The 27,337-nt window shown below is 40.8% G+C and overlaps 1 protein-coding gene across 4 annotated transcripts in view; it reads left to right on the top strand.

Annotated features, from left to right (window-relative positions):
- wb (wing blister) overlaps nt 1–27,337 on the top strand; it is a 375,780-nt gene that overhangs the window by 80,750 nt on the left and 267,693 nt on the right. For all 4 annotated transcript variants that reach the window (XM_070092086.1, XM_070092087.1, XM_070092088.1 and 1 more), the window contains exons 4-11: nt 17,122–17,364; nt 18,713–18,876; nt 19,246–19,339; nt 19,900–20,096; nt 21,145–21,241; nt 21,401–21,541; nt 26,349–26,465; nt 26,582–26,722. In XM_070092086.1, coding sequence (XP_069948187.1) covers nt 17,122–17,364; nt 18,713–18,876; nt 19,246–19,339; nt 19,900–20,096; nt 21,145–21,241; nt 21,401–21,541; nt 26,349–26,465; nt 26,582–26,722 — 1,194 coding nt within the window. The remainder of the gene's footprint in view (nt 1–17,121; nt 17,365–18,712; nt 18,877–19,245; nt 19,340–19,899; nt 20,097–21,144; nt 21,242–21,400; nt 21,542–26,348; nt 26,466–26,581; nt 26,723–27,337) is intronic.

The raw sequence follows: 27,337 nt of genomic DNA on the forward strand, positions 1-27,337 counted from the left end.
TCTCGCAACCTGGTCTGAAGTCAGACTTCTTTGAGAGTCTGGACCACAGGCCTACATAGCCATCACGGCCTACATGATCTGACACGTGTAACAGGTAGCAATGCTATTATGACTATTAGAAGAGCTCTAAACCCTTGTTGGTATCTAATACCAGTCCAGTTTCCTCTTATTTTCCTTTACCTTTGTTCCGGCAATAGACCAAGTCCCTTGTGGTACTCTTGTCACGGATTGTGCGAAGTTTACAGATTTTCCTCCTCTGGAGACTGCCTTTGAAAGTTGTCCAGAGGTGAAGAGTGCAGCCAGAGATTCCTAGTGCTCTTATTTTTGTCACGAGGCTTTGGTGCCATACCCGGTTACAGGCATCTGCAATGTCCAGTGCAACTATACAGCTGTACACTGACTGGTGAAACTACATCGCTGTACTTTTCTTCACTTACTGACTGACGCAACATTAGTGGATAAGTTAGTAGAAAGTTGCAGAATAACCTTTTCTGAAGCCGCATTGAGGGTCACATGATAGTCAGTGATTAGTATCAATAAAAGCTGTCAGGTCACATGATGTGAGTGATAGCCGCAGTAAAAGCTGTTATTTGTCTTGAGATTGTCTCAGATTTGTGCAGTGTTTGTCAGTGTCACTGGTCTTTTGTTGCTGGTCATTTTTTTCTTTCATTTATAAATATATATTTAAGAGCTATTATGTGCCTTCTTCCACAAAGGGACAGAAGCTGTCATTGTGGTAGCTAATGTTGGTAGATGTGAGTTAGAGGTGATGGTAGAAGGTCAGCATATCAACTCAGCAGTCATGGTCACACCTACCCCGCAGGATAACAGGCTCTTAGCCTGTTATCCTGCCTCAGCTCATTTCAAAGCCCAGTCTTATTTAAGGTATTCTGCCACTCCCAGGATGCGACCCACAACAGTCAACTAACACCAGAGTACTTATTTACTGTTAGGTGAACAGGGGCAGCAGGTGTAAGGAAACATACCCAGCGTTTCCACCCGTGTGTGTGTGTGTGTGTGTGTGTGTGTGTGTGTGTGTGTGTGTGTGTGTGTATTTCAGTCCGAGATGTACATTTTGTCCTATTGTCACTTGCGATTACTTGACAGTTCTTGTGGCTATCTATGGACGTTGACTACATAGGTATGGTCCTTTCACATCTTGCGTGTTGATATTACACGTTTAACTGTCTCATCGGGTAATTATCTCTAGGGCAGGTCCTGTTGTATGTAATAGGAAGTCTTTTGTGCCTTCTTTAACTCTTGTACTTAATATTAGCTGCCTTGAGGTAGTCAGCTGTATCAACGTTGATTAGTACAGATCCTTGTACCTTAAGAGTCCGTGGGCGGCATATGTATATTATATATATATATATATATATATATATATATATATATATATATATTAAAATGAGCAGGACAGTAAATGCAGGCGCCGTAGCATCTGAGGGCGGCTTAGCGTCAGTGGGCGGCCAATGATTATTGAACTACATAGCACTAATGGACAACTTCTACCAGCGGTGGGCGGGCGGTTGATAGTCACTCCTGAGACTCGTGGGCGGCGTAGCTGGCGTAGGCGGGGCGGGATTGGCTACGCCCGGGCACTCCGCCCTGTCCAGCTCGCCTTGCTAATCACCTGCAGGACCAGCACCCTAACGGCGCCCAGACGACTCCAGCACCTTAGCAGCGTCCACACGACGCCAACACTAACTTCAGGAACACACAGGAAGTTACAGATGACATCAAAGATTTCAAGATGGTGTCAAAATTGACTTCACATTTCAGAGCCACTAGACGGACGGGCGGATGATGGATGTTGGTGATGACAGACGGATGTTGATTGTTGGTGGCGATGGACATGTGTTGGTAGTGATAGCCGGCCTCTCCACTGAAGTGATCGTGTATGGAGTGGTCCAGAGTTTTTATCTTGGCTGTCTCTCTCTATTTTCGTCCGTCTCTTCGTGCTTTTAAACATGCTATAATTTCTTAAGGGTAACATGCACATCGTGATCATGTCTCCTCTGGTTATTCGTTCTTTTAAAGACAGTTCCTCCCTCATTAGTGGTTTCCAGTTTTTTGGGATATTCAGTGAGTCATTGAGGGCCTTACCTGATATCCCAGTATGAGTAACATTATATTGTGATGTGTGAATGATTTTGCGTGCTGGTAGATTAGAATAAAAGTATAATAATAATAATAATAATCTTTATTTCTACAAGTAAATGTACAACGCATACGTGCCTAGCGGACATCAATGACATACTCCTATATAGAAAGCCCCTTGCTGCTATGCAGAGCATTTCGGGAAAATTAGGTTAGTTTTAACCCCAGGATGCGACCCACACCAGGCGGCTAACACCCAAGTACCTATTTACTGCTAGGTGAACAGACAGCATGTGTCTTAAGGAAACACTGGGATCGAACCACGGACCTCATTGTGTGTGCCGAGTACGCTAGTAATCCAGACTAATCCAGATGAGGGGTGTGCACTGTGAGAAACTGAGCCCGAGACTACTCTGGAAGAGATGACTGGGAGAAATATAATTATGAAATACGCGGAAGTTGATAGAGTAGTTCCGTGTCTGAAATACGATGACCAGCAGCCAGGAAAAATAGTTGATAGCTATAAACATAGGAAAGTAGTTATTTCAGTCTCATGGTAGTAAGGGAGTGGATCTGTGTGATAGAGGTGGATTCAGGCTTCATATAGCTCTGAATTGCATACATGATAATGTTCATGAAGTCAAAAACACGTGATGCCCGTTGAGGAAGCTTAATTGGCGGGTTCAGGAGCCAAGACTCATCCCCCGCAAACAAATCAGTCAGTGCAAATTGGTGAGTACACACACACTACACAGACGGGACAATAAGAAAGCATCGGACTGGGTACTAGTGATGAGTGGACCCTCCCCAAGCCTACTTGGACCACTACTCTTCTTGATATACGTACGTAATCTGTGTTGATATACGTACTTAAACTACCTGCCGGGAAAAAAATGACTTGTTGGTTACAAATGATGGTTATCTTATGAGGCATGTAACAGCCGGAGATGACATGAATTGTTACACACTAAATTGAATAGGTTTAAAATGTTGCCCGAAAAAGCAACTAAAAAAATTTAATCCTGTTAAGCGCAAAGAGCAGGGAAGGGAGTGAGAGGCCATGACACTGATACATCCTGGGAGGTGAGAAATTTCCAAGAATGTAAAGTAAATAAGGAAACTAATTTCTTTTAATAAAATTTTATAAAATTATGTGAGTCAGCGTACCACTAGCAGCAACAACCTGGTTGACCAGGCAAACACCAAATGAGCCTGACCTATGGCCGGGCTTCAGGAGTAGAAAAATTCTCGGAGCTCATCAAAGGTATTTTTTTTATTATCACACTGGCCGATTCCCACCAAGGCAGGGTGGCCCGAAAAATAAAAACTTTCACCATCATTCACTCCATCACTGTCTTGCCAGAAGGGTGCTTTACACTACAGTTTTTAAACTGCAACATTAACACCCCTCCTTCAGAGTGCAGGCACTGTACTTCCCATCTCCAGGACTCAAGTCCGGCCTGCCGGTTTCCCTGAACCCCTTCATAAATGTTACTTTGCTCACACTCCAACAGCACGTCAAGTATTAAAAACCATTTGTCTCCATTCACTCCTATCAAAAACGCTCACGCATGCCTGCTGGTAGTCCAAGCCCCTCGAACACAAAACCTCCTTTACCCCCTCCCTCCAACCTTTCCTAGGCCGATCCCTACCCCGCCTTCCTTCCATTACAGACTGATACACTCTTGAAGTCATTCTGTTTCGCTCCATTCTCTCTACATGTCCGAACCACCTCAACAACCGTTCCTCAGCCCTCTGGACAACAGTTTTGGTAATCCCGCACCTCCTCCTAACTTCCAAACTACGAATTCTCTGCATTATATTCACACCACACATTGCCCTCAGACATGACATCTCCACTGCCTCCAGCCTTCTCCTCGCTGCAACATTCATCACCCATGCTTCACACCCATATAAGAGCGTTGGTAAAATTATACTCTCATACATTCCCCTCTTTGCCTCCAAGGACAAAGTTCTTTGTCTCCACAGACTCCTAAGTGCACCATTCACCCTTTTCCCCTCATCAATTCTATGATTCACCTCATCTTTCATAGACCCATCCGCTGACACGTCCACTCCCAAATATCTGAATACATTCACCTCCTCCATACTCCCTCCAATCTGATATCCAATCTTTCATCACCTAATCTTTTTGTTATCCTCATAACCTTACTCTTTCCTGTATTCACTTTTAATTTTCTTCTTTTGCACACCCTACCAAATTCATCCACCAATCTCTGCAGCTTCTCTTCAGAATCTCCCAAGAGCACAGTGTCATCAGCAAAGAGCAACTGTGACAACTCCCACTTTGTGTGATTCTTTATCTTTTAACTCCACGCCTCTTGCCAAGACCCTCGCATTTACTTCTCTTACAACCCCATCTTTAAATATATTAAACAACCACGGTGACATCACACATCCTTGTCTAAGGCCTACTTTTACTGGGAAATAATTTCCCTCTTTCCTACATACTCTAACTTGAGCCTCACTATCCTCGTAAAAACTCTTCACTGCTTTCAGTAACCTACCTCCTACACCATACACCTGCAACATCTGCCACATTGCCCCCCTATCCACCCTGTCATACGCCTTTTCCAAATCCATAAATGCCACAAAGACCTCTTTAGCCTTATCTAAATACTGTTCACTTATATGTTTCGCTGTAAACACCTGGTCCACACACCCCCTACCTTTCCTAAAGCCTCCTTGTTCATCTGCTATCCTATTCTCCGTCTTACTCTTAATTCTTTCAATAATAACTCTACCATACACTTTACCAGGTATACTCAACAGACTTATCCCCCTATAATTTTTGCACTCTCTTTTGTCCCCTTTGCCTTTATACAAAGGAACTATGCATGCTCTCTGCCAATCCCTAGGTACCTTACCCTCTTCCATACATTTATTAAATAATTGCACCAACCACTCCAAAACTATATCCCCACCTGCTTTTAACATTTCTATCTTTATCCCATCAATCCCGGCTGCCTTACCCCCTTTCATTTTACCTACTGCCTCACGAACTTCCCCCACACTCACAACTGGCTCTTCCTCACTCCTACAAGATGTTATTCCTCCTTGCCCTATACACGAAATCACAGCTTCCCTATCTTCATCAACATTTAACAATTCCTCAAAATATTCCCTCCATCTTCCCAATACCTCTAACTCTCCATTTAATAACTCTCCTCTCCTATTTTTAACTGACAAATCCATTTGTTCTCTATGCTTCCTTAACTTGTTAATCTCACTCCAAAACTTTTTCTTATTTTCAACAAAATTTGTTGATAACATCTCACCCACTCTCTCATTTGCTCTCTTTTTACATTGCTTCACCACTCTCTTAACCTCTCTTTTTCTCCATATACTCTTCCCTCCTTGCATCACTTCTACTTTGTAAAAACTTCTCATATGCTAACTTTTTCTCCCTTACTACTCTCTTTACATCATCATTCCACCAATCGCTCCTCTTCCCTCCCGCACCCACTTTCCTGTAACCACAAACTTCTACTGAACACTCTAACACTACATTTTTAAACCTACCCCATACCTCTTCGACCCCATTGCCTATGCTCTCATTAGCCCATCTATCCTCCAATAGCTGTTTATATCTTACCCTAACTGCCTCCTCTTTTAATTTATAAACCTTCACCTCTCTCTTCCCTGATGCTTCTATTCTCCTTGTATCCCATCTACCTTTTACTCTCAGTGTAGCTACAACTAGAAAGTGATCTGATATATCTGTGGCCCCTCTATAAACATGTACATCCTGAAGTCTACTCAACAGTCTTTTGTCTACCAATACATAATCCAACAAACTACTGTCATTTCGCCCTACATCATATCTTGTATACTTATTTATCCTCTTTTTCTTAAAATATGTATTACCTATAACTCAACCCCTTTCTATACAAAGCTCAATCAAAGGGCTCCCATTATCATTTACACCTGGCACCCCAAACTTACCTACCACACCCTCTCTAAAAGTTTCTCCTACTTTAGCAATTCTCGGAGCTCATCAAAGGTATATCTAGAGAATATCCTGTTTGCGGCAGTTGATGCCGAAGCTAAGGATGGATGGACTACAAGTGGAGACCAGATATTGAACCTGACCATCCTAGAAAACGGAGGACCAGGGATTACATGACCCTTGCATACATAATATTCGGGAGACAAAAAAAACCTAGTGAATAGCGATAGGCTGTTGGAGAAAAGAGAAGACTGTGCATGTGACTGCTAAATAAGCAGCCGAGCCAGAGAAACTTTTTCATTGTCAGTGGGGTAAGTAGATGACACGAACGAGATGAGATACAGTGGACATAAACTATACACAGATTCAAGAGAAGGTATGATCTGGAGACTAGAAATTAGTAAAGTGGATCGATAGTAGGTGAAGAGGCGGTGCCAGGAGCTATGAATCGACCCCCTGCAACTACAAATAGTTGAGTACATACGCGCACGCACGAAACACTATTGTCATTGGGAATGGTGATACACACACACACACACACACACACACACACACACACACACACACACACACACACACACACACACACACACACACACACACACATCCAGAAAAGCAAACTCATGCTGGCTGTCCTCCAGTCCGACTGTAAGATCTTCCATAAATCAAAACGGAAGTTGAGAGCGAGCAACGGAAGCACCCTTAAAAGCCTACATGTACCCCAGTGTAGCAGGACGGTGGGCAGTGGCAAATGAATGTTGATGTCGGTGTGTGTGTGCGTAGGTGTGCGTGTTGGCGATGCGTGTGCGGGCGTAGGTGTGTGTGTGAGCGTAGGCGGTATGCTTATGTGGATAGGTGTGTGTGAATATAATCTGAGAACGCCACTTTTTGGTAGTTTTAATAATAAAGATACGCAGGTGTTGTATATATCTTATTCGTCAACTTGTGGGTATTATATACCAGTAATGTAATGTTAGTGCAGAGGTACATTCATGCATGCGTAAGTGTGGGCGTTCGTAGGTATATCGTGTGTGTATGTGGGGGGTGAGGTGGGTATCATATGAGCCGAGAGGCAGGCTGTGATGGATGTGTGGGGCAGCGGGCTACCATCAGCAACAGCCTGGTTGACCAGACAACATAAAGGAGGAACACTGCAGCAAGCCTGTTGGTCCATACTAGGCAGGTCCTTCACAAATCCATCCCACTAATAGAATATTTGTCCTCATAAGAACATAAGAAAGAAGGAACAAAGCATAAAGAAGGAACAAGCACCAGACGAGCCTGGCCCATGGCCGGGTTCCGGGAGTAGAAAAACTCTGAACTCATCGAAGACAGATTGTCACTTATCGGGTGTGGATGGCTGGTATAACTGGCCTGGGAATCACTAGTTTCTCAGCCACTGGGAATCACTAGTTTCTCAGCCACTGCAGCTGAATAACCAGCCCTGGTTTTAAAAAATTGATTTAACGTCTGTTTTTAAGTCAATTTTAGGTTAAGTCAGGTTTGGTTAGGTTGAGTCGGGTTAAGTTTTTAATATTATAAATACGTTAACCAATAAACGCATATCCATATTATTTAGTTTATTAGTACATATTAAAGTTTTCATTCCCGATGATTACCTGTACTTTTCCACAAATTAGCAAACTTGAAAAAAAAGGCCTCCATAAGTCTGGCAACGAGGTGGTCGTGGAAAAAAAAATCAAATTTGGCGATAGAAGGCAGGGGACGAGGGAAGAAATAATAGACGGCAGGAAGGGGGAGGAAAAAATGAGAGGAAATAAAGGGATTGGAGGAGTTGATGAGGCGTATTTGAAATGGAAGAAGAGGATACGATAGGTAAGGAAGGAAGAGATTGGAGAGAAGCAAAGAGAAAGTAGTGTGAACGGGGGTGGGAGTGATGGAGTAGGGTGGAGTAAGAGTATCAGTCAAGAGTACACGTCCATAAGTTATTCTATGGGTATGTGTCACACCCTGGCCGGCACGTCACCGCCCCTCCACACCAGGGTCAGCACTCCAGTTGTCTTGTTCACCGCCTACACCCCCCCCCCCACACACAGATAGGTAGATAGGTCTCAGAACTTAGCAACTGTCCCAAAAAGATGTACCAAATAGTATGTGCTTTGACGAAATAAAAATATTTACAAGCAACGACTGAAGGCGGGAACAGTGTGCTGTTTTTCCATCGCTGAATTGACACGGTAATGACTATAATACAGTTAGGTCGTGCATATATTATAATAATAACGACATAACATGTTTTGCTTGGATCTATTACGTTTATCCCGTTCTCTGATAATAGTGCTCAGCGACACGAAACACTATTGTCATTGGTAATGGTGATACACTTACACAAGATGCCAAGTAGTGTATTTGTCTCGTAACTTGGTCAACCTGTTTTTTAACTGTTGATACTTGAACAGTGGCTGTCCTGGTCAGATTGTCTGAACGCAGTAAAATTTAATAATCAAACGTTTATAGTTTTCTGCTAATATTTATCATTGCGGATTCGCATAATACTGACGATAGGATTTTCTGATTGGCTGAGTGTTTCTTGCAGTTATTTTCTTTAACTGAACTAAATTTAACATACTTGAAAATATAACGGAAACTTACAATATTTTATAATATATTAAAGTTTGGCCAATTTTTGTCTGCCTCTGCAACGAAAATAAACATAACAGCCATGAAAAACTATTTGCTTTACCTGGAACACTAAAAGCAACTGTAAAGAGAAAATAATAAAAACTTTGGATAGCATTTTCAATATACTGCCGCCACCTTATAAACCTGAATATTTGTAATGTTTACATCCTCGTAGGACAACCAGGCGTCGACACCCACGTTTCGCTGAGGCGTAGTCTGGGCACGGGTCAAAATATTTGAGTGGGCCGAGAGAGCACCTTGCAGGGAAGTGATCATGACTCGACTTGCTTCCCAATTAAGGGACAGGTACACATCGACGTCCTCGGGCTATCAAAGAGCCTCTATAGGGAGTCGCTGGAGGTGGTACAGCCGCAATCCTCCTGGATCATTAAGATGAACTTCAAGCTGTCTTCTGAAGGCGTTTACGAAACCTGGTTGCAACGTTCATTTTAGAATCTGATTTTCATTACGGTACCTGGAATTGCGACAGAGGATGCGAACACCCCTCGTAAAATATCAGCTGTTTTGAGTAAGTTCTAGATCAGCAGTTCTTAACTTGGGGGCTGCCCCCTAGGAGTGAGTGTATTTTTGGGGGGCGAAAGTAGATAAAAAATAAGGAATATTTTGTGTATGCAATTTGTTCCTTAAACATATTTTTTTGAAGGCTTCAAAATAATAAATTTAAGAATGAAAACTGGTTTTTCAGTTATCCTATTTAAATAATGAAGACTTTTTTTTTAAGTTTTTGCGTTTAAAATTTCATGTGAAGGAAGGCGGGGAGAGGCGTGGAGATGACCAACTGCTGCGATAGTGGGCGCTACCCAAAATGGCTAAGAATCACTGTTCTAAATGATAAATTTAGGAGAAATATCTAGTATTCAAAATGTTTTTAGCGTCAGACTTCAACGATGAACTTCTGGATCTAAGATTTCTCTTGTGTGGCAGTGAAACTTCCTCATTTGTTTTTCCTATGACTATTTTTGCATGATTGATGCAAATGCCTTGATACTGAGTCAGCATGTTGGTTTGTTGAGTTTATAATGTACAAGATAAAGTGGCATGTTTGGTAGTGGTGAGGCAGCTGCGTCATGCCAGCTGTCGTTGCCTCTGTCCTGGGTCCTCCCTTCACTGCCTTAACAGGAAAACATGGCAGACAATGAATGTATGTTTGGTGTTTCTACGCACGGGGAAGTTGTATGTGTACGTGTGGCTGACATACCTATGACCGGTTTTCGACTCCAACAGCCAGACCTGTAGCCAGACTTGGTGATATGATCAGCCTGACCAGAAGTATTTGAAGTACCATAGCCTCTCAATTTAAAATTTATAATGCACATAAAAAAATTCTTTTAATTGGCTACATTTGCTTTTTGGGGCTCTAAATGCTAGGCCGTCTGACATTAATACCTTAGATATTTTACCCGTTCCTTCAGTTTGTGATCAGATCTGATTTCTGTTTTATCCTATACATGTTTTGAGTTCTTCGATCGCTCCATATCTAAGCATTTTTAATTTGTCACTACTGCACATATTGTCTGTTGTCCAATGTAAGCCTTTTCCACTCTTAAGTATATGATTGTAACTTTTCCATTGTTTCCTGAGACAGTTTCTTTGCGTGTTTTGAAACTACATGCAAAAGTGACGTGAAGCTATCTTTTCGTGCCTTGTTTGCTTTAAGAAAATAAACGGCAATGATTATTTTAATTATTGCATTCATGGGGAGGGGGCGTTAAACCCGTAAAGGTCATTCAGCGCCTGCAGAAACGAAAAGGAATCTGCTCAAATCTAAGGAAGGGAAGGCTTGGTATTATTATTCTTTGAATCAAGAGCCACACCGGCATCACGGTACCTCCATTGAGAGGTGTGTGGGGGGGGGGGGTTAATGATGATGCCTTGCGGAAACAGCCAAATATGAAGTGTCTGCCTTCAGATGGTAGGCGTGTGGTCCCAGACGATGGGTCACATAAACATGCTGGGGAGGTTTGAACGACTTACCTTTGATTTCAGTAGATGTAGTACAGGGCGGCTCTGGGATAGGCTTGTGCCCAGAAGGTAGGGACATCCCGTCTCTGGTAGATGTGGCACTCCGCCTACAAGGTGCTGCTTGCCTAACTAAAAACTCAGCATCGCCTTCGGAGTAAACGATGATATTTCCTCTTCTGAATATGGTTTGTGAATAATTGACCCTGAAATTCGATTGCATTGCGATGTCTGTAATATGACAGTAAATTAGTGGCAGTAGCAACAAGTTAGTAATGGTGGTAGTAAACTGATAATGCATGAGATGTCAAACTGTTATTGGAGTTTGAGAAACTAATTTCTTTACCTCCTACATTCTTGCTTATTAATAATAATGTAATGTATTAATACATATACTAAAAATTAATATAATGAACAAGCACATCACACAGAGCTTCTCTCAGTTGTCAAACTTGGAGTGGTGTCAGGTCTACTAATGAATAGCGTATGTGCTCGATTGGTGGTCACCCGATCGTTATTACTAATCACTCTTCACTAGTGATTTATTACTTTCTCTACGTTCTCAGTTATATATTGCTTTCTCTCCATTCCCTGATTTATCGCTTTTTCTCTCCCCAGTGATTTATTGCTTCCCCATGCAACATCAACTCGAGGTTTGCTAGTTTCCCCATCAGTTTGTTAGGTTTGGATACAGCCTGACATGGGCCATTAAGGCTTCAATTCACCTTTCTCTAGTATCAAAAGTACTTTAATCCTCATAAATAGGATTAAAATAAAATCTCTGTGTATATATAGAGATACAGCTCTCGGGGTGTGTGTGTGTGTGTGTGTGTGTGTGTGTGTGTGTGTGTGTATATATATATATATATATATATATATATATATATATATATATATATATATATATATATATATATATATATGCATATACGTACACATATACATACTATATTTAATTTACCGTGCTAACGTAAATTTTAATTATCACTCAATATTCACATTATTGTGGCTTGTTTGTACTGAGGGTAAAAATAACACTAGATTAATTGACAAAGCTTCGTGGGTAGAAGGGGAAAAAATATTCAGGAACTAGAATTTTATTTTCGTAATCAAGTGAAAATTTCAGCGCAGTTTAGAAAAACGTAGATGTTGGCGTGCATATTATAGTATATAATTATCTACTGCTACTACTAATACTAATACTACTAATAATGATAATAAAGGAACGTACCACTCCTAGTTCTAACCTGGGACCCATGGCCTCCTAGAAAAGAATAAATGTATTTGTGGGAAAAATCTCAAGGTTTCTTCCTGGAGCTATTTGAGTCTCATCTGAATGGGATTTCACTTTTAAAAGGCACTACAAGAGTATAACATGTTCATGTGCAGTCGCACGATCCTGCCGAGTGTATATGACTCACGAAATCGTAATGACACGATTGCAAACAAACCATACCACGGGTGGGGTTAGAACCCGCGATCAGTCACAAAACTCCAGTGCCGAACGCGACGGTCTGGAGTTTTGTGACTCTCTGATCGCGGGTTCTAACCCCACCCGTGGTATGTTTTTTTTTTCTGCTGAGTGTAGCATATTCACGTGCAGTCGCACGGTCCTGCCGAGTGTAGCATACTCACATGCAGGCGTACGGTCCTTCAGAGTAACGTTATACGTAAGTGCAAGTGCACGGTCGTGACGAAACCAGATTGTTTTGCGCAAAAAAAATTAAATTCAGCCAAGCGATCAAGAATATTTAAAGGTGAATGTGTGAATTACGTCGTGTACGTTGCCAATTTGCGTTGTTAATGTTGTCACAAGACGTCTAGTGTCGTGAACTTCGTAACCTGGCGTCGAGTACGTCTTCCCTTGACGGTTGTATTGCATACGTCGCTGGTTCGCATTACTCGCCCAGGCTGGTCCTATTTTAGTTTATTACAACTTTCTACATTCTCGGACGCCAGCCAAGCGTCATACACATTTTTTCATTGATAGTGGAAGGAAGATGGAGAGTAGTGGAGGAAAGAAGAGGGAGAGTAGTGGAGGAAAGAAGAGGGAGAGTAGTGGAGGAAAGAAGAAGGAGAATAGTGGAGGAAAGAAGAGGGAGAGTAGTGGAGGAAAGAAGAGGGAGAGTAGTGGAGGAAAGAAGAGGGAGAGTAGTGGAGGAAAGAAGAGGGAGAGTAGTGGAGGAAAGAAGAGGGAGAGTAGTGGAGGAAAGAAGAGGGAGAGTAGTGGAGGAAAGAAGAGGGAGAGTAGTGGAGGAAAGAAGAGGGAGAGTAGTGGAGGAAAGAAGAGGGAGAGTAGTGGAGGAAAGAAGAGGGAGAGTAGTGGAGGAAAGAAGAGGGAGAGTAGTGGAGGAAAGAAGAGGGAGAGTAGTGGAGGAAAGAAGAGGGAGAGTAGTGGAGGAAAGAAGAGGGAGAGTAGTGGAGGAAAGAAGAGGGAGAATAGTGGAGGAAAGAAGAGGGAGAGTAGTGGAGGAAAGAAGAGGGAGAGTAGTGGAGGAAAGAAGAGGGAGAGTAGTGGAGGAAGGGAGAATAATAGGAGCATGATAGTTGGCAGAATGTTAGGGGAAGAAGTCTCTTGGGATTATAAATCTTGAAGGATCAGTAACCCAGGATAACCCAAGGAATCCAAGCAGTGTAGCTAATTTCCATTGGGCTCCTTTGATTCTCTTCCCCGGGATGGAACCAACAAATGTCGACTGACCCAGGTACTTACTCATGGCGGATAGGGGCAATAGGTGGTAGGAGATTTGCCTGTATGGCTCGCCCACACCCTGGATTGAACCCTGGCCCGTTGATTGTAAGCCTAATGCTCAACCACCGAGCTTCGAAATTAAAGGATTAGTCATTCGTGGTGTTGAAAAAAATAAATGATGAATATACAAATATTTGGGGAATACAATGTTTTGAATAAATTGAAAAAAAAAAAAGATTGTCTTGGAAATATTTAGATTTAAAATAATGTTTAACTCCTTCCCTGGGATTTTGACTTGAGCTGTTTTACATAAAAGAAAAAGAAAACTTATGAGGATGGGTACGAAGGCAGCCTGAGTGGACAGGAAGACAAAGTTGAGCTCCGATATCTTCGTCAGGATAACAGCTGCCCTCAGATATTTATGCAGGTTGTCGCCGTACAAAAAAGTGGCCAGACTATGAAAATAATTCGATAGATAAAAAGGCACCAAAAATATGTTTGATAAATTCACATTTTTTTTCAGACAATGTATCGGGCAGACTTTATCTGCGAGGTAATATTTTATAGGCTGTTTAAGGCATTGTTCTCTAACGTTTTTAAGAAGTAACAACCAAAAACTTCATTTTTTTGACCATCAGATTTGAAGGAAAGAATTACACACACACACACACACACACACACACACACACTATATATATATATATATATATATATATATATATATATATATATATATATATATATATATATATATATATATATATTATAGACTTCAGGATGTACATGCTTATAGAGGGGTCACGGACATACCAGATCATTTTTTAGTTGTAGCTGCAATGAGAGTAAAAGGTAGATGGGATACAAGGAAAATAGAAGCAGCACGTAAAAGAGAGGTAAAGGTTTATAAACTAAAGGAGGAGGCAGTTACGGTAAGATATAAGCAACTGTTGGAGGATAAATGGGCTAGTGAGCATACGTATAGGCAGTGGGGTCGAATATGTATGGGAGTAGGTTTAAGAATGTAGCGTTAGTGTTCAGCAGTTTGTGGTTACAGGAAAGCGGGTGCGGGAGGGAAAAGAGCGATTGGTGGAATGATGTAAAGAGAGTAGAAAGGGAGGAAAAGTTTGCAAGTGATGCAAGGAGGGAGGAGTATATATAGAGAAAAAGAGAGGTTGAGAGATTGGTGAAAAAATGTAAAGAGAGAGCAAACGAAACAGTGGGTGAGATGTTATCAACAAATTTTTTTGAAAATAAGAAAAAGTTGGATTTGATAGTTAAAAATAGGAGAGGAGAGTTATTAAATGAAGAGTTAGAGGTATTGGGAAGAAGGAATGAATATTCTGAGGAATTGTTAAATGATGAAGATACGGAAGCTGTGATTTCGTGTATAGGGTGAGGAGGAATAACATCTTTTAGGAGTGAGAAAGAACCAGTTGTGAGTTTGGGGGAAGTTCGTGAGGCAGTGTGTAGAATGAAAGGGGGTAAGGCAGCAGGGATTGATGGGATAAAGATAGAAACGTTAAAAGCAGGTGGGGATGTAGTTTTGGAGTGTTTGGTGCTTTTATTTAATAAATGTATGGAAGAAGATAAGGCACCTAGGGATTGGCAGAGAGCCTAAATAGTTCCTTTGCATAAAGGCAAAGGGGACGACAGAGAGTGCAGAAATTATAGGGGAATAAGTCTTTTGAGTATGAAAGGTAGGGAGTGTGTAGACCAAGTATTGACTATGAAACATATAGGTGAATAGTATTAAGATAAAGGTGAAGAGGTTTTTGTGGCATTTATGGATATGGAAAAGGCGTATGACAGGGTGGATAGGGAGGCAATGTGCCAGATGTTGCAGATGTATGGAGTAGGAGGTAGGTTACCGAAAGCAATGGAGAATTTTTACGAGAATAGTGAGGCTCAGCTTAGAGTATGTAGGAGAGAGGGAGATTATTTCCCAGTAAAATTAGGCCTTAGACAAGGATGTGTGATGTTACCATGGTTTTTCAGTATATTTATAGATTGGGTTGTAAGAGAAGTGAATGTTTGGGTGTTGGCAAAAGGTGTGGGGTTGAAAGTTAAAGAATCTAACACAAAGTGGGAGTTGTCACAGTTGCTCTTTACTAATGACACTGTTTTTTGGGGAGATTCTGAAGAGAAGTTGCAGGGGTTGGTGGATGAGTTTGGTAAGGTATGTAAAAGAAGAAAATTAAAAGTGAGTATAGGAAAGAATAAGGTGATGAGGATAAAATTAGGTGACGAAAGATTGGATATCAGATTGGAGGGAGAGATTATGGAGGAGGAGAATGTATTCAGATATTTAGGATTGGACGAGTCAGCAGATGGGCCTGTGAAAGATGAGGTGAATCATAGAATTGATGAGGGGAAAATGGTGAGTGGTGCACTTAGGAGTCTGTGGAGACAAAGAACTTTGCCCATGGAAACAAAGATGGAATGCATGAAAGTATAGTTGTACCAACGTTCTTATATGGGTGTGAAACATGGATGGTGAATGTTGCAACAAGGAGAAAGCTGGAGGTAGTGGAGATGTCATGTCAGAGGGCAATGTGTGGTGTGAATATAATGCAGAGAATTCGTAGTTTGGAAATTACCAGAGGGGTGAGGAAGGGTTGTTGAGGTGGTTCGGACATGTAGAGAGGATGGAAGGAAATAGAATTACTCCGAGAGTGTATGAATCTGTGGTGGAGGGAAGGCGGGGTAGGGGTCGGCTAGGAAAAGATTGAGGGAGGGGGTAAAGGAGGTTTTGTGTGCGAAGGGCTTGAACTTCCAGTAAGCATGTATGAGCGTGTTAGATAAAAGCGAATGGAGACATATGGTTTTTGGGACTTGACGTGCTGTTGGAGCTTGAGCAGGGTAACGTTTATGAAGGGATTCAGGGAAACCGGCAGGCCGGACTTGAGTAATGGAGATGGGAAGTATGGTGTCTGCACCCTGAAGGAGGGGTGTTAATGTTGCAGTTCTATAACTGTAGTGTAAGCGCTCCTCTGGCAAGACAGTGATGGAGTGAATGATGAAAGTTTTTCTTTTTCGGGTCATGTTGCCTTAGTGGGAGACTGCCGATGTGTTAATAAAATTGCGATCTTGGCTTAAATAGCAACGCTCATCTTGCCATATAGGACAAGTGAAAATTTGTGTATGCAATAATTTCGCCAAAATCATTCTGAACCTAACGAAAAAAATATATTTCACTGTGTTTGTTTAGTATTAAATTACTGTAAACAAATCTAAAATATATTTAGTTGGGTTAGGCTAAAATAAATTGAGCTTGTTATAATAAGGTTAGTTAAGTTTTCTAAGTTTCTTTTGGTGCAAAATTATAAATTTTTACATCAACATTAATGAAAAAAATATATCTTTAAACGTATAACAAAATATTTTAGAAAGGACTTAATTTTAAATGAGTTCTTGCTAATTGACCAGTTTTACATATTCGGCACGACATATATATATATATATATATATATATATATATATATATATATATATATATATATATATATATATATATATATATATATATATATATATATATATAATGTTACAGGGAGTAATTTTGGGTTGCATTTGTCTCTTAACAAGCAGACGTAGGATTAAGCCTCTACAACTTTATACAGTGAATGACTAATACGGGTAAATTTTAGCACTTCGTATAGAGCATATTTTTCTTTATTTTCCTAAACGGAGATGATGTATATGACAGTGTAACAGTTACATGGTGTGGTGTGTACAGGTGTACCAGGTAGCCTACGTGATCGTGAAGAGTGCAGTGTCGCCCCGTCCTGGCAACTGGGTACTGGAACGCTCCCTGGATGGTCGCGCCTTTCACCCGTGGCAATACTACGCCCTCTCTGACGCTGAGTGCCTCACAGCCTTCGGTGTACTCCCCACCCAGGGACGACCCACCTACACCTCAGACACACAGGTCATCTGCACTTCATATTTTTCAAGACTCAATCCCCTGGAAGGCGGCGAGGTAAGCAACTTCAACAGTCATACATTCTAAGTCTGTGTCTACCTGTAACCATCACTCATTCAAAGTGTCTCTGTCTAATTTTATCTCTGCTTGACTATTTATTTATCCTGTTTTGCATTACATGTTTTTACCAAGACTAATGGAATATACAGTGTATGCTCAAGGGGAAGCGCACATCTCTGTAGGGGTCATGCAGCACCTGGGAATAAGAGGGAATAAAGCTTGATCCAAGGAAGGGGAGGAGTAGCTCCAGTTCATTGGCTCACCAGCATCAAGGCGCACCCCTGTTTTATTTACCCCTCTTTCTCCTCGAAATGTGACGGTGTACAACATGTACATCAAGGCTTACAAGTAATAGTCTTGCCTCAGATCCCAGAAAGATATCCCTGTATTTCGTAATCCCAGTCACATCCACCTCAAGGATCTAATAAGCCCAGCTACATCTACTTTAACGATCCCCTACCTTAATTGTCTGAGAAATGCATTCCCGTATCCCATAAGCCTAGCGTTGAAGATTTTCATCCAACCAGAAGTTTCTCAAGTTTTCACAAGGAAACTAATATCCCAATTTCTTGAATAAAAATAGCAAATGAGCACCTAAGACTAAGATACACCGGCATTCTCTAGTGTATCACACAGATACAATATCTCAAAATACACCAGCAATTTAAGTTTGAAGCCGCTCTGAAGATGCATTCTGAAGTCATCGGCACTAAAGGTTTGAAGCTGATAAAATGAGGTATTTACGAACTCCATGAAAACCAATATTTCAGTTTTCCCAGTAAAATTGGTAAATTAACACGTGCATAACCCAAACCTTTCCTGTGTATGATAAACCATCATGTAAGGTTTCAAGCTGATCAGAAGAGGAATTCTCAAGCTATTGCACAGAAATAAATTTAATTAAAATTGGCAAATTACAGATTACACGCCCCAAAATCAATGCAAAACTTCCTTTGTGAAAAATACACCAGTGCTAAAGGCTTGAGACTGACCAGAAGAAACAGTCTCCACAGAATCCCACTTAAAGTACTCCTTTGTGGATACCAAATTGAAAATAGAAATGCCTATTGTTTTGATTGATCAGGCATTGGGAAACTAATTTTTAACATATTACACTTTTTTATCAGTGATAATACTCTGGAAAAAGAGCACAAACAAAAGTGAAAGTTTAATATACAAATGAGCCATAATGTTAGAAAGTTTTAGGGTGCAATGTAATGCCTTAAATATTTTTAACTCACGATGTAATAATTAGTTTCTTAAATTGTGATTTGAGCTCTGCCTGTTTAGATATGTTCAATTTGTATTGAGCGGCGATTAATGAAGTTTTGTGGCTGTGTTTCAGGTACACACATCACTAGTGAACGGTCGTCCAGGATCTGCAGGCCCATCGGAGGCTCTGCGTCAGTTCACAGAAGCTCGCTATGTTCGTCTGCGCCTTCAGAAGATACGCACGCTGCACGGTGACCTGCAGGGACGCTCATCGCAGTCTGACGCCTCTGTTACGAAGTGAGAAACTGACAATTTACATGCAAATTAAGGCTTTACAGCGAATCCCGGGTGTGGCTGGGTATTGAGAAAAATGTACTGTGTAGCAATAGTGGATCCTGTTAAGACCAGTTGATTGTCAGATCCATTCTTCGGTACTTGTATACACCAAGAATTATTAATTCTACAGTCGTTTTCTATATAAAAAAGCTGTCAGTCTTTGAGAAGATCATATTGTTTAACATTCACAAAGCTAATGAGATATCCCTGATCATTTAAGGTACACATTATTTCAATGTTAGTTTTTTGTTGAAGTTCGTGAATCTGCAATTCAGGGCTGGTGTAGAATAATCCCTTCAGTTACAGTAAGATTATGTATTTTTATTTCAGGCGCTACTTTTATTCTATCAAAGACATCAGCATTGGTGGTCGATGTGTGTGTAACGGTCATGCTATCAACTGTGACACTGATGAACGCAGGCAGGTAGGCACTAAATCCACATTTATTATGTTCTCACTCTTCATCTGCCCTTATAGTTTTTAAATACAACATCTGTTCTACAGTGCACCAAAGTTCATTAAGCAGAGGAAACAAGCAGTTGTCGTGAAGTGAAGAGTGGTGCGCTTGTAAGACTTTCTAGTTTGGTTGTGTCGTCCCCCCCCTCCTTTTTTTTTCCCCATTTGGATTGCGGTCAGCGGTGAACGGAAATGCTCACAGGAAAAGTCACATTATATGTAAATACTATAAGCAATTTTAAAATCATTTATCTACTGATTAACCAGGTTTATGATGGATAGAAAATTTGACGCATGTGCTTCATCGACTATATTACTAAAGGGAATAAAGTGGTTATAATTATAACCATAATTTTTAAAGGGGTGGGCCAGTAAGCCAGCGGAAGACCTCAGTCAGATGACCAAAAGCTCCACAGGGAGCGCTTGTCCTGTTTCCCGACAAACCTAATACTTATATTACTGAACTTTCTCATAAATTTATGGTTTTGCATTACTAATGATGGTGTTTTCATGATTTTGTTTTCGTAGCTAGCAAGATGTGCGTGTGTGCACAACACATGTGGAGACAATTGTGACACGTGTTGCCCACTATACAATCAGAAGCCATGGCGGGCTGGCAACTTCAGTGACGGCGGCGTGTGTGAAAAATGCCAGTGTTATGGTCATGCTGACTTGTGCACGTATGATGCAGAAGTCTCCAGGAAACGTCTGTCCCTCAATACAAGGCAAGATTCACCATGCTGTTAATGTATGGCGTAGCTGACAAGTGGTACAAAGACACACACAAAACAAAATAAGACTATTTACACCGATGACGAATGAGACACATGTGCGACATTTGGGAATTAGAAATTCCCAGATGTTGCACGTTTCATTCTTCAACTAATCTGTTTTCTAAACAGTTTACATAATATTAGTATGATGTTTCACATATGCAATAAAGCCTCATTTAAGTGAATGTCGTACTAATAAAAATCTTTCTCTCTCTCTCCTCCAAGGTTTACCATTGGGATTCCAATTCTTTATTTCAAGGGACAGAGGTGACCGGGGCAACAAGCTCACACATGATCATAAAGACACGTAATACAGGGCAAGCCTGCATTTTAGATCACGTCTCGCTCGGAAGTGAACCTCATTAAGCTTGCTCATTTATGAGTCAAAAGTCGTCTAAAAGGGATTTGTTTCGTATTATGTGTCTGTACCTATATAGTGTTGCAGTTTTGTAACTAGTGTAAGCATGCCTCTTGCAAGAGAGTGATAGAATTAATGATGAAAGTTTTTCTTTTTCGGGTCATCCTGGCTTGGTGGGAAACGGCCAATGTGTTGTTAAAATAAAATCAAATAAACCAATATAATTAGTCAGTTACTATATACATGCATTTACGAGCCTGATTTCACAATGATATGAAAGTAACACTGATAATCAAAGAATACAGAAGTGACCCGTGAATCTGAATGCTGCATTCTAGCAATTCTGCTACTGATAGGCAAATAAGTATTGGAACTTGTTGACCGTCTGTTCCAAGCTTGATAATAGTCCCAAACTGGTGCCGCAAACCCAGTTCGCCGTCACTCGGGTATCCAGAAAAGTCGTTCATAGTTTACTGCACTGCTGTGCATGCAAACAGACATTCGATATAGCAGTGGAACACTAGAACAACCAGTTCCAATGATTGTATAACGTATGATTGTCAATGCGAGTACGAGCTTATGTGCTCCCGAGTAATGCTGTTATACCTGTTTAAGTTTTAAAGTGACATCTTGGCACTTCAGAAATGAATACGAGGGTGGTGGTGTCTGCCAGGGCTGTCAGCATGATACGCAGGGTATCAATTGTGAGCAGTGTAAGCAAGGATTCTACAGACCTCAGGTGACACCTTTTCCTTTGTTGATGCTGCTCTTATGAATTTAAATCATGTAATATTATGTTTTTGTATACTTGTAAATAGTAGTGGAGATCTGTTATACCTATTTTTTAATGTGTAACAGCTCCTACTAAATATTTTTTCCGAATCATTTTGTTATTTAGGGTGTCTCTCCAGACGCACTCAGGCCATGTCAGCCTTGCGAGTGTTCTGGTCCTGGAACCACAGGACATTGTGTCCAAGATGACTCTCAGTTCAACCTGGGCTTCTTTCCTGGAGCCTGCATCTGCAAAGACGGATTCCATGTAAGTTTGTGCATCGTGAAAATATTGTCACAACCTACTCCAATATATTGTATGTATAAGTCAAAACTAACATTATTCCATATTATGATTATAAATGTGTAGAACAGTCTTATGTCACCATGGTTGTTTAATATATTTATAGATGGGGTTGTAAAAGAAGTAAATGCTATGGCGTTTGGGAGAGGGGTGGGATTAAATTATAGGGAATCAAATACAAAATGTGAATTGACAGTTGCTTTTTGCTGATGATACTGTGCTTATGGGAGATTCTAAAGAAAAATTGCAGACGTTAGTGAATGAGTTTGGGAGTGTGTGTAAAGGTAGAAAGTTGAAAGTGAACATAGAAAAGAGTAAGGTGATGAGGGTATCAAATGATTTAAAGAAAAATTGGATATCAAATTGGGGAGGAGTAGTATGGAAGAAGTGAATGTTTTCAGATACTTGGGAGTTGACGTGTCGTTAGTTAGTTTAATATGTTTATTATGCACCCCATACCCATCCTGTGGGCAGTAGTCAAAAGATTACAGAGGTACATAATTGGTCCAGGGATTGGACTCCAAAGTTTTGATAGCTGAGCAAGTTACAGAGGTAATGAACTCACAATTTACAAAGGTAATGAACTCACAATTTACAAAGGTAATGAACTCCAGGTAGGTCTGGTCACAATCATGACAAGTTACAAAGGTATTTACAGATTACAGAGGTACGTAATGGGTCCAGGGACTGGGCCCCCAAAGTTTTGATAGCTGAACTAGGTACAAAGGTAATGAGCTCACAAGTTACAAAGGTAATGAATTCTGTAAGAATGGTTACTTACGTTTATACATGGCTACAATCATGAACAAATTATAGTGTAATGAGCAATTCACACTTCCACACCCGGTCACAACTGTAATGAGTTATTGGTGCAAATATTGATTGTCGAGTCACACACACACACACACACACACACACACACACACACACACACACACACACACACACACACACACACACACACACACACACACACACACACACAGTTTAGTTTAATATCTTTATTATGCACCCCATACCCATCCTGTGGCCGGTAGTCAAAAGATTACAAAGGTACATAATGGGTCCAGTGACGTGTCGGCAGATGGATTTATGAAGGATGAGGTTAATCATAGAATTGATGAGGGAAAAAAGGTGAGTGGTGCGTTGAGGTATGTGTGGAGACAAAAACACGTTATCTATGGAGGCCTGGTGGCTTAAGCTCCCGCTTCACACACGGAGGGCCCGGGTTCGATTCCCGGCGGGTGGAAACATTTCGACACGTTTCCTTACACCTGTTGTCCTGTTTACCTAGCAGTAAGTAGGTACCTGGGTGTTAGTCGACTGGTGTGGGTCGCATCCTGGGGGACAAGATTAAGGACCCCAATGGAAATAAGACAGTCCTCGATGACGCACTGACTTTCTTGGGTTATCCTGGGTGGCTAACCCTCCGGGGTTAAAAATCCGAACGAAATCTTATCTTAAGAAGGGAATGTATGAAAGTATAGTAGTACCAACACTTTTATATGGGTGTGAAGCTTGGGTTGTGAATGCAGCAGCGAGGAGGCGGTTGGAGGCAGTGGAGATGTCCTGTCTAAGGGCAATGTGTGGTGTAAATATTATGCAGAAAATTCGGAGTGTGGAAACTAGAAGAAGGTGTGGAGTTAATAAAAGTGTTAGTCAAGAGGGCTGAAGAGGGGTTGTTGAGGTGGTTTGGTCATTTAGAGAGAATGGATCAAAGTAGAATGACATGGAGAGCGTATGAATCTGTAGGGGAAGGAAGGCGGGGTAGGGGTCGTCCTCGAAAAGGTTGGAGGGAAGGGGTAAGGGAGGTTTTGTGGGCGAGGGGCTTGGACTTCCAGCAGGCGTGCATGAGTGTTTGATAGGAGTGAATGGAGACGATTGGTATTTGGGACCTGGCGATCTGTTGGAGTGTGAGCAGGGTAATATTTAGTGAAGGGATTCAGGGAAACTGGTTATTTTTGTATAGCCGGACTTGAGTCCTGGAAATGGGAAGTACAATACTTGCACTCTAAATGAGGGGTTCGGGATATTAGCAGTTTGGAGGGATATGTTGTGTATCTTTATACGTATATACTTCTAAACTCTTGTGTTCTGAGCACCTCTGCAAAAACAGTGATTATGTGTGTGAGTGAGGTGAAAGTGTTGAATGATGATGAAAGTATTTTCTATTTGGGGATTTTTTCTTTCTTTTTGGGTCACTGCCTGGGTGGGAGACGGTCGACTTGTTAAAAAAAAATTCTTATGTATTGGGTTTGCAGATATTAATTTTGTGTAAGCTTTTGGCATTTGAGATAAGTCAAATTTATTAAGGAATGAGTGCATTATTTTAAACTTTAAGAATAAATAAACCGAATTGTAACTTAATGGCAGAATATTCGGCTCACAGCATACTCGGGTAGGGGACTTACAAGGAACCCAATGGAAATTTGTTAAATGGCTTATCTTCCCTGGGCTGATCTGTAACCATCTACGCTTATTAATCAAGCTAAGCTTTAAGACACCAAAATACTGGCGTGTATCGGCTGATTTTGTTGGTATCGGTATCGGCAAAAATCTTTCATTGTTCCATCCCTAATCAGTATAATTATATAATACAATTCTACTGATCTACCAATCAATATAATTGTATAATAAAATTACTTATACTGATTGGTAGATGTATTATATGGACGTTGTTACCCTTTTCATAAAAGCAATTTTCTATAATCGGTTTCAGCCCCGTTTTCTGTGTTAAATAGAAAATTCTAATGGGACACTACGAATTTTTATCTCATTGAGCTATTAAAAGCGATACAAGATAACAGGAATTCTAGGTAGTAAATCCTACTTGAATTTATATTAAACTGCTGTACACTTAAAAAATATGTGAAATTTAAGTCTACATATGTCAGTAATTAGTATTTTTGTGTGCTCAATAAAACTGATCATATGACATTGCCTATATAAATTGAATCGTTTAAGGGGACGAGAAGCTGGCTAAAACACATTATACTAAAATTGGTTGCTTGATTATTTGATTAGTTAGAGAAAACCGTTTCGAGATCTTTTTCTTGTGAATTTTGTTTGTGCTGTCCTATAGTTTCACAGCAATAAGATAAAATTTGTTCGGATTTTGAACCCGGAGTGTTAGCCATCCAGGATATTCCAAGAAACTTAGTGCTTCATCGGGGTCTGTCTGTCTGTCTTATTTCTATTGTAGTCCTTCAGTCTTGTCCCCAAGGATGCGACTCACATCAGTCGACTAACACCCAGGTACCTACTTACTGCTAGGTGAACAGGGGTATACCTGGAGAGAGAGTTCCGGGGATCAACGCCCCCGGCCCGGTCTGTGACCAGGCCTCATGGTGGATCAGGGCCTGATCAACCAGGTTGTTACTGTTGGCCGCACATAATCCAACTTATGAACCACAACCCGGTTGGTCAGGTACTGACTTTAGGTGCCTGTCCACCTCCTGCTTGAAGACAGCCAGGGGTCTATTGGTAATCCCACTGGTGTATACTCGGAGGCAGTTGAACAGTCTTGGGCCCCTGAAACTTATTGTGTTGTCTCTTATCGTGCTAGTGGGACCCCTGCTTTTCATTGGGGGGGATGTTGCACCGTCTGCCGGGTCTTTTACTTTCGTAGGGAGTGATTTTCGTGTGCAAGTTTGGTACTAGTCCCTCTAGGATTTTCCAGGTGTGTATAATCATGTATCTCTCCCTCCTGTGTTCTAGGGAGTACAGGTTTAGGTAGGTGTAGTAATAATAATAATATCTTTATTTCTACAAGTACATGTGCAAGGTATACAAAGTATAACATGCTAGTACATTTATAGAAAGTCGCTTGTTATGCAGAGCAATTCAGACAAATTAGGTCAGTTTTGTCCCAGGATGCAACCCACACTAGTCTACTAACACCCAGGTACCCGTTTTATACTGATGGGTGAACAGGGACAGCAGATGTCTTATGGAAGCACCCTAATGCTGTACTGGAGATTCGAACTCCAGATCTCAGTGTGTGAGCTGAGTGCAATAGTGATCGAACTACGGGACACATGCTCAATATTTCCACCCATCCTGGGGATTGAACCACGGAGACTCATTGTCCGAGGCGAGAATGTTGCCAACTGAGATGTTGATAATGATAAATAAAAAATGTAGCATAAACTAGTAATGTCATTAAAATGACAAATACAAAAATGTTAGGAAGCCAAGTGTGTTGCCATTCAATGAGTGCTATGCAAATAATCTAGGTATGTAAGTTAACTTTCTGAAGTTTGAAAATTATAGTACAGTATTTTACCCCTCAAGGGAGGTTCCTTGATGCCGGTGAGGGGCTCTTGATCTTGGGAATAGGACCTGTATTCACCTATTTGTACTCACCTATTTGTGGTTGCAGGGGTCAATTCACAGCTGGTTCCACCTCTTTGCTGGTCCCTACTAGGTCCATGAGCTTTATCTCTTCTTAGAACTATGTATGGATTCTCCCTCCATTACATGAATCCTCAGATTGGTCCACTTCCTGGCAATTCTATGATAGAAGAAATTCTTCCTAACATCCCTATGACTTATCTGAGTTTTCAACTTCAGTTGTTGCTGTGTCTCCTCTCTAAAATATTATGTCCCTATTCATGTTTCCCTTAATTGGTGTGAACTTGGATGCCTCCTATTTTACCAGGCGCTAAATGATCCCTACAGGCTTTCACTTGCATGAATGAAATTATAATAAAATGCACTATTATATATTTTTAATCATTGTATATAATTAAGAAAATACTGATTTTATCAGGGACCTCGTTGTAATCGTTGTGCCAAAGGATATCGGCACTTCCCACTGTGTGAGCCATGCCCTTGTGATCGTGCTGGCTCTCTCAGTGAAGAGTGTGATGGCGAATGTGTCTGTAAGGTGAGGGATACTTTTCTTTACAACTAAAATTGAATATGACCTCTTCATAATGCTAAATATTACTGTCATCTTTATAAAACTATAACTATTTTTGTTATAATCCTTTTGCTTTATAGGCAAATGTGGTAGGTCCTCACTGCGACACCTGTGCCCCAGGACACTTCTACCTTGATCCACGCAATCCAGCTGGTTGTACATCTTGCTACTGCAATGGTGCAACAAACTCATGTGATGCAGCTAGATTGGCTGTCTACACCGTGAGTATTTGCTATTGTTACTTATGCTGTTTTATTTTGCATTAGCAATTACACATTTCATTTATAAATTACATTTTTTTTTTTTGCATAAAAAATGTATCACAGCACTCAACATAAATCAGTTATGTTGAACATTATTACTGTACCAGAATTTTAAAGTGTAATATAAACTCAATAAAGTCTCATATTGTGTGCCTTTGTAGTTCATTTTTAATAGTACACCTCGTATATCTCATTAATAATTATTAATACACGGGTTACACCAATACATAAAGGTGGTGACCCTACAGACTTAAACAGCTATAGGCCAATATCAAACTTACCATTACTATCCAAAATCTTTGAGAAACTCGTGCACAGGAGACTATATTCATTTATAACGGCACACAACATACTCAACCCCTGCCAATTTGGATTCAGGAAAAATAAAAGCACTAATGATGCAATCATAAAAATGCTAGATCTGCTTTACACAGCATTGGAAAATAAGGAATATCCACTAGGAATTTTTATTGACCTAAGAAAAGCTTTTGACACAGTAGACCACGACATCCTACTCCACAAACTTGACCATTACGGTATAAGAGGCCATGCGCTTGCTTATTTCAAATCTTG

The sequence above is a fragment of the Cherax quadricarinatus genome, chromosome 38, assembly GCF_038502225.1.
Source record: "Cherax quadricarinatus isolate ZL_2023a chromosome 38, ASM3850222v1, whole genome shotgun sequence".
Taxonomy (NCBI): domain Eukaryota; kingdom Metazoa; phylum Arthropoda; class Malacostraca; order Decapoda; family Parastacidae; genus Cherax; species Cherax quadricarinatus.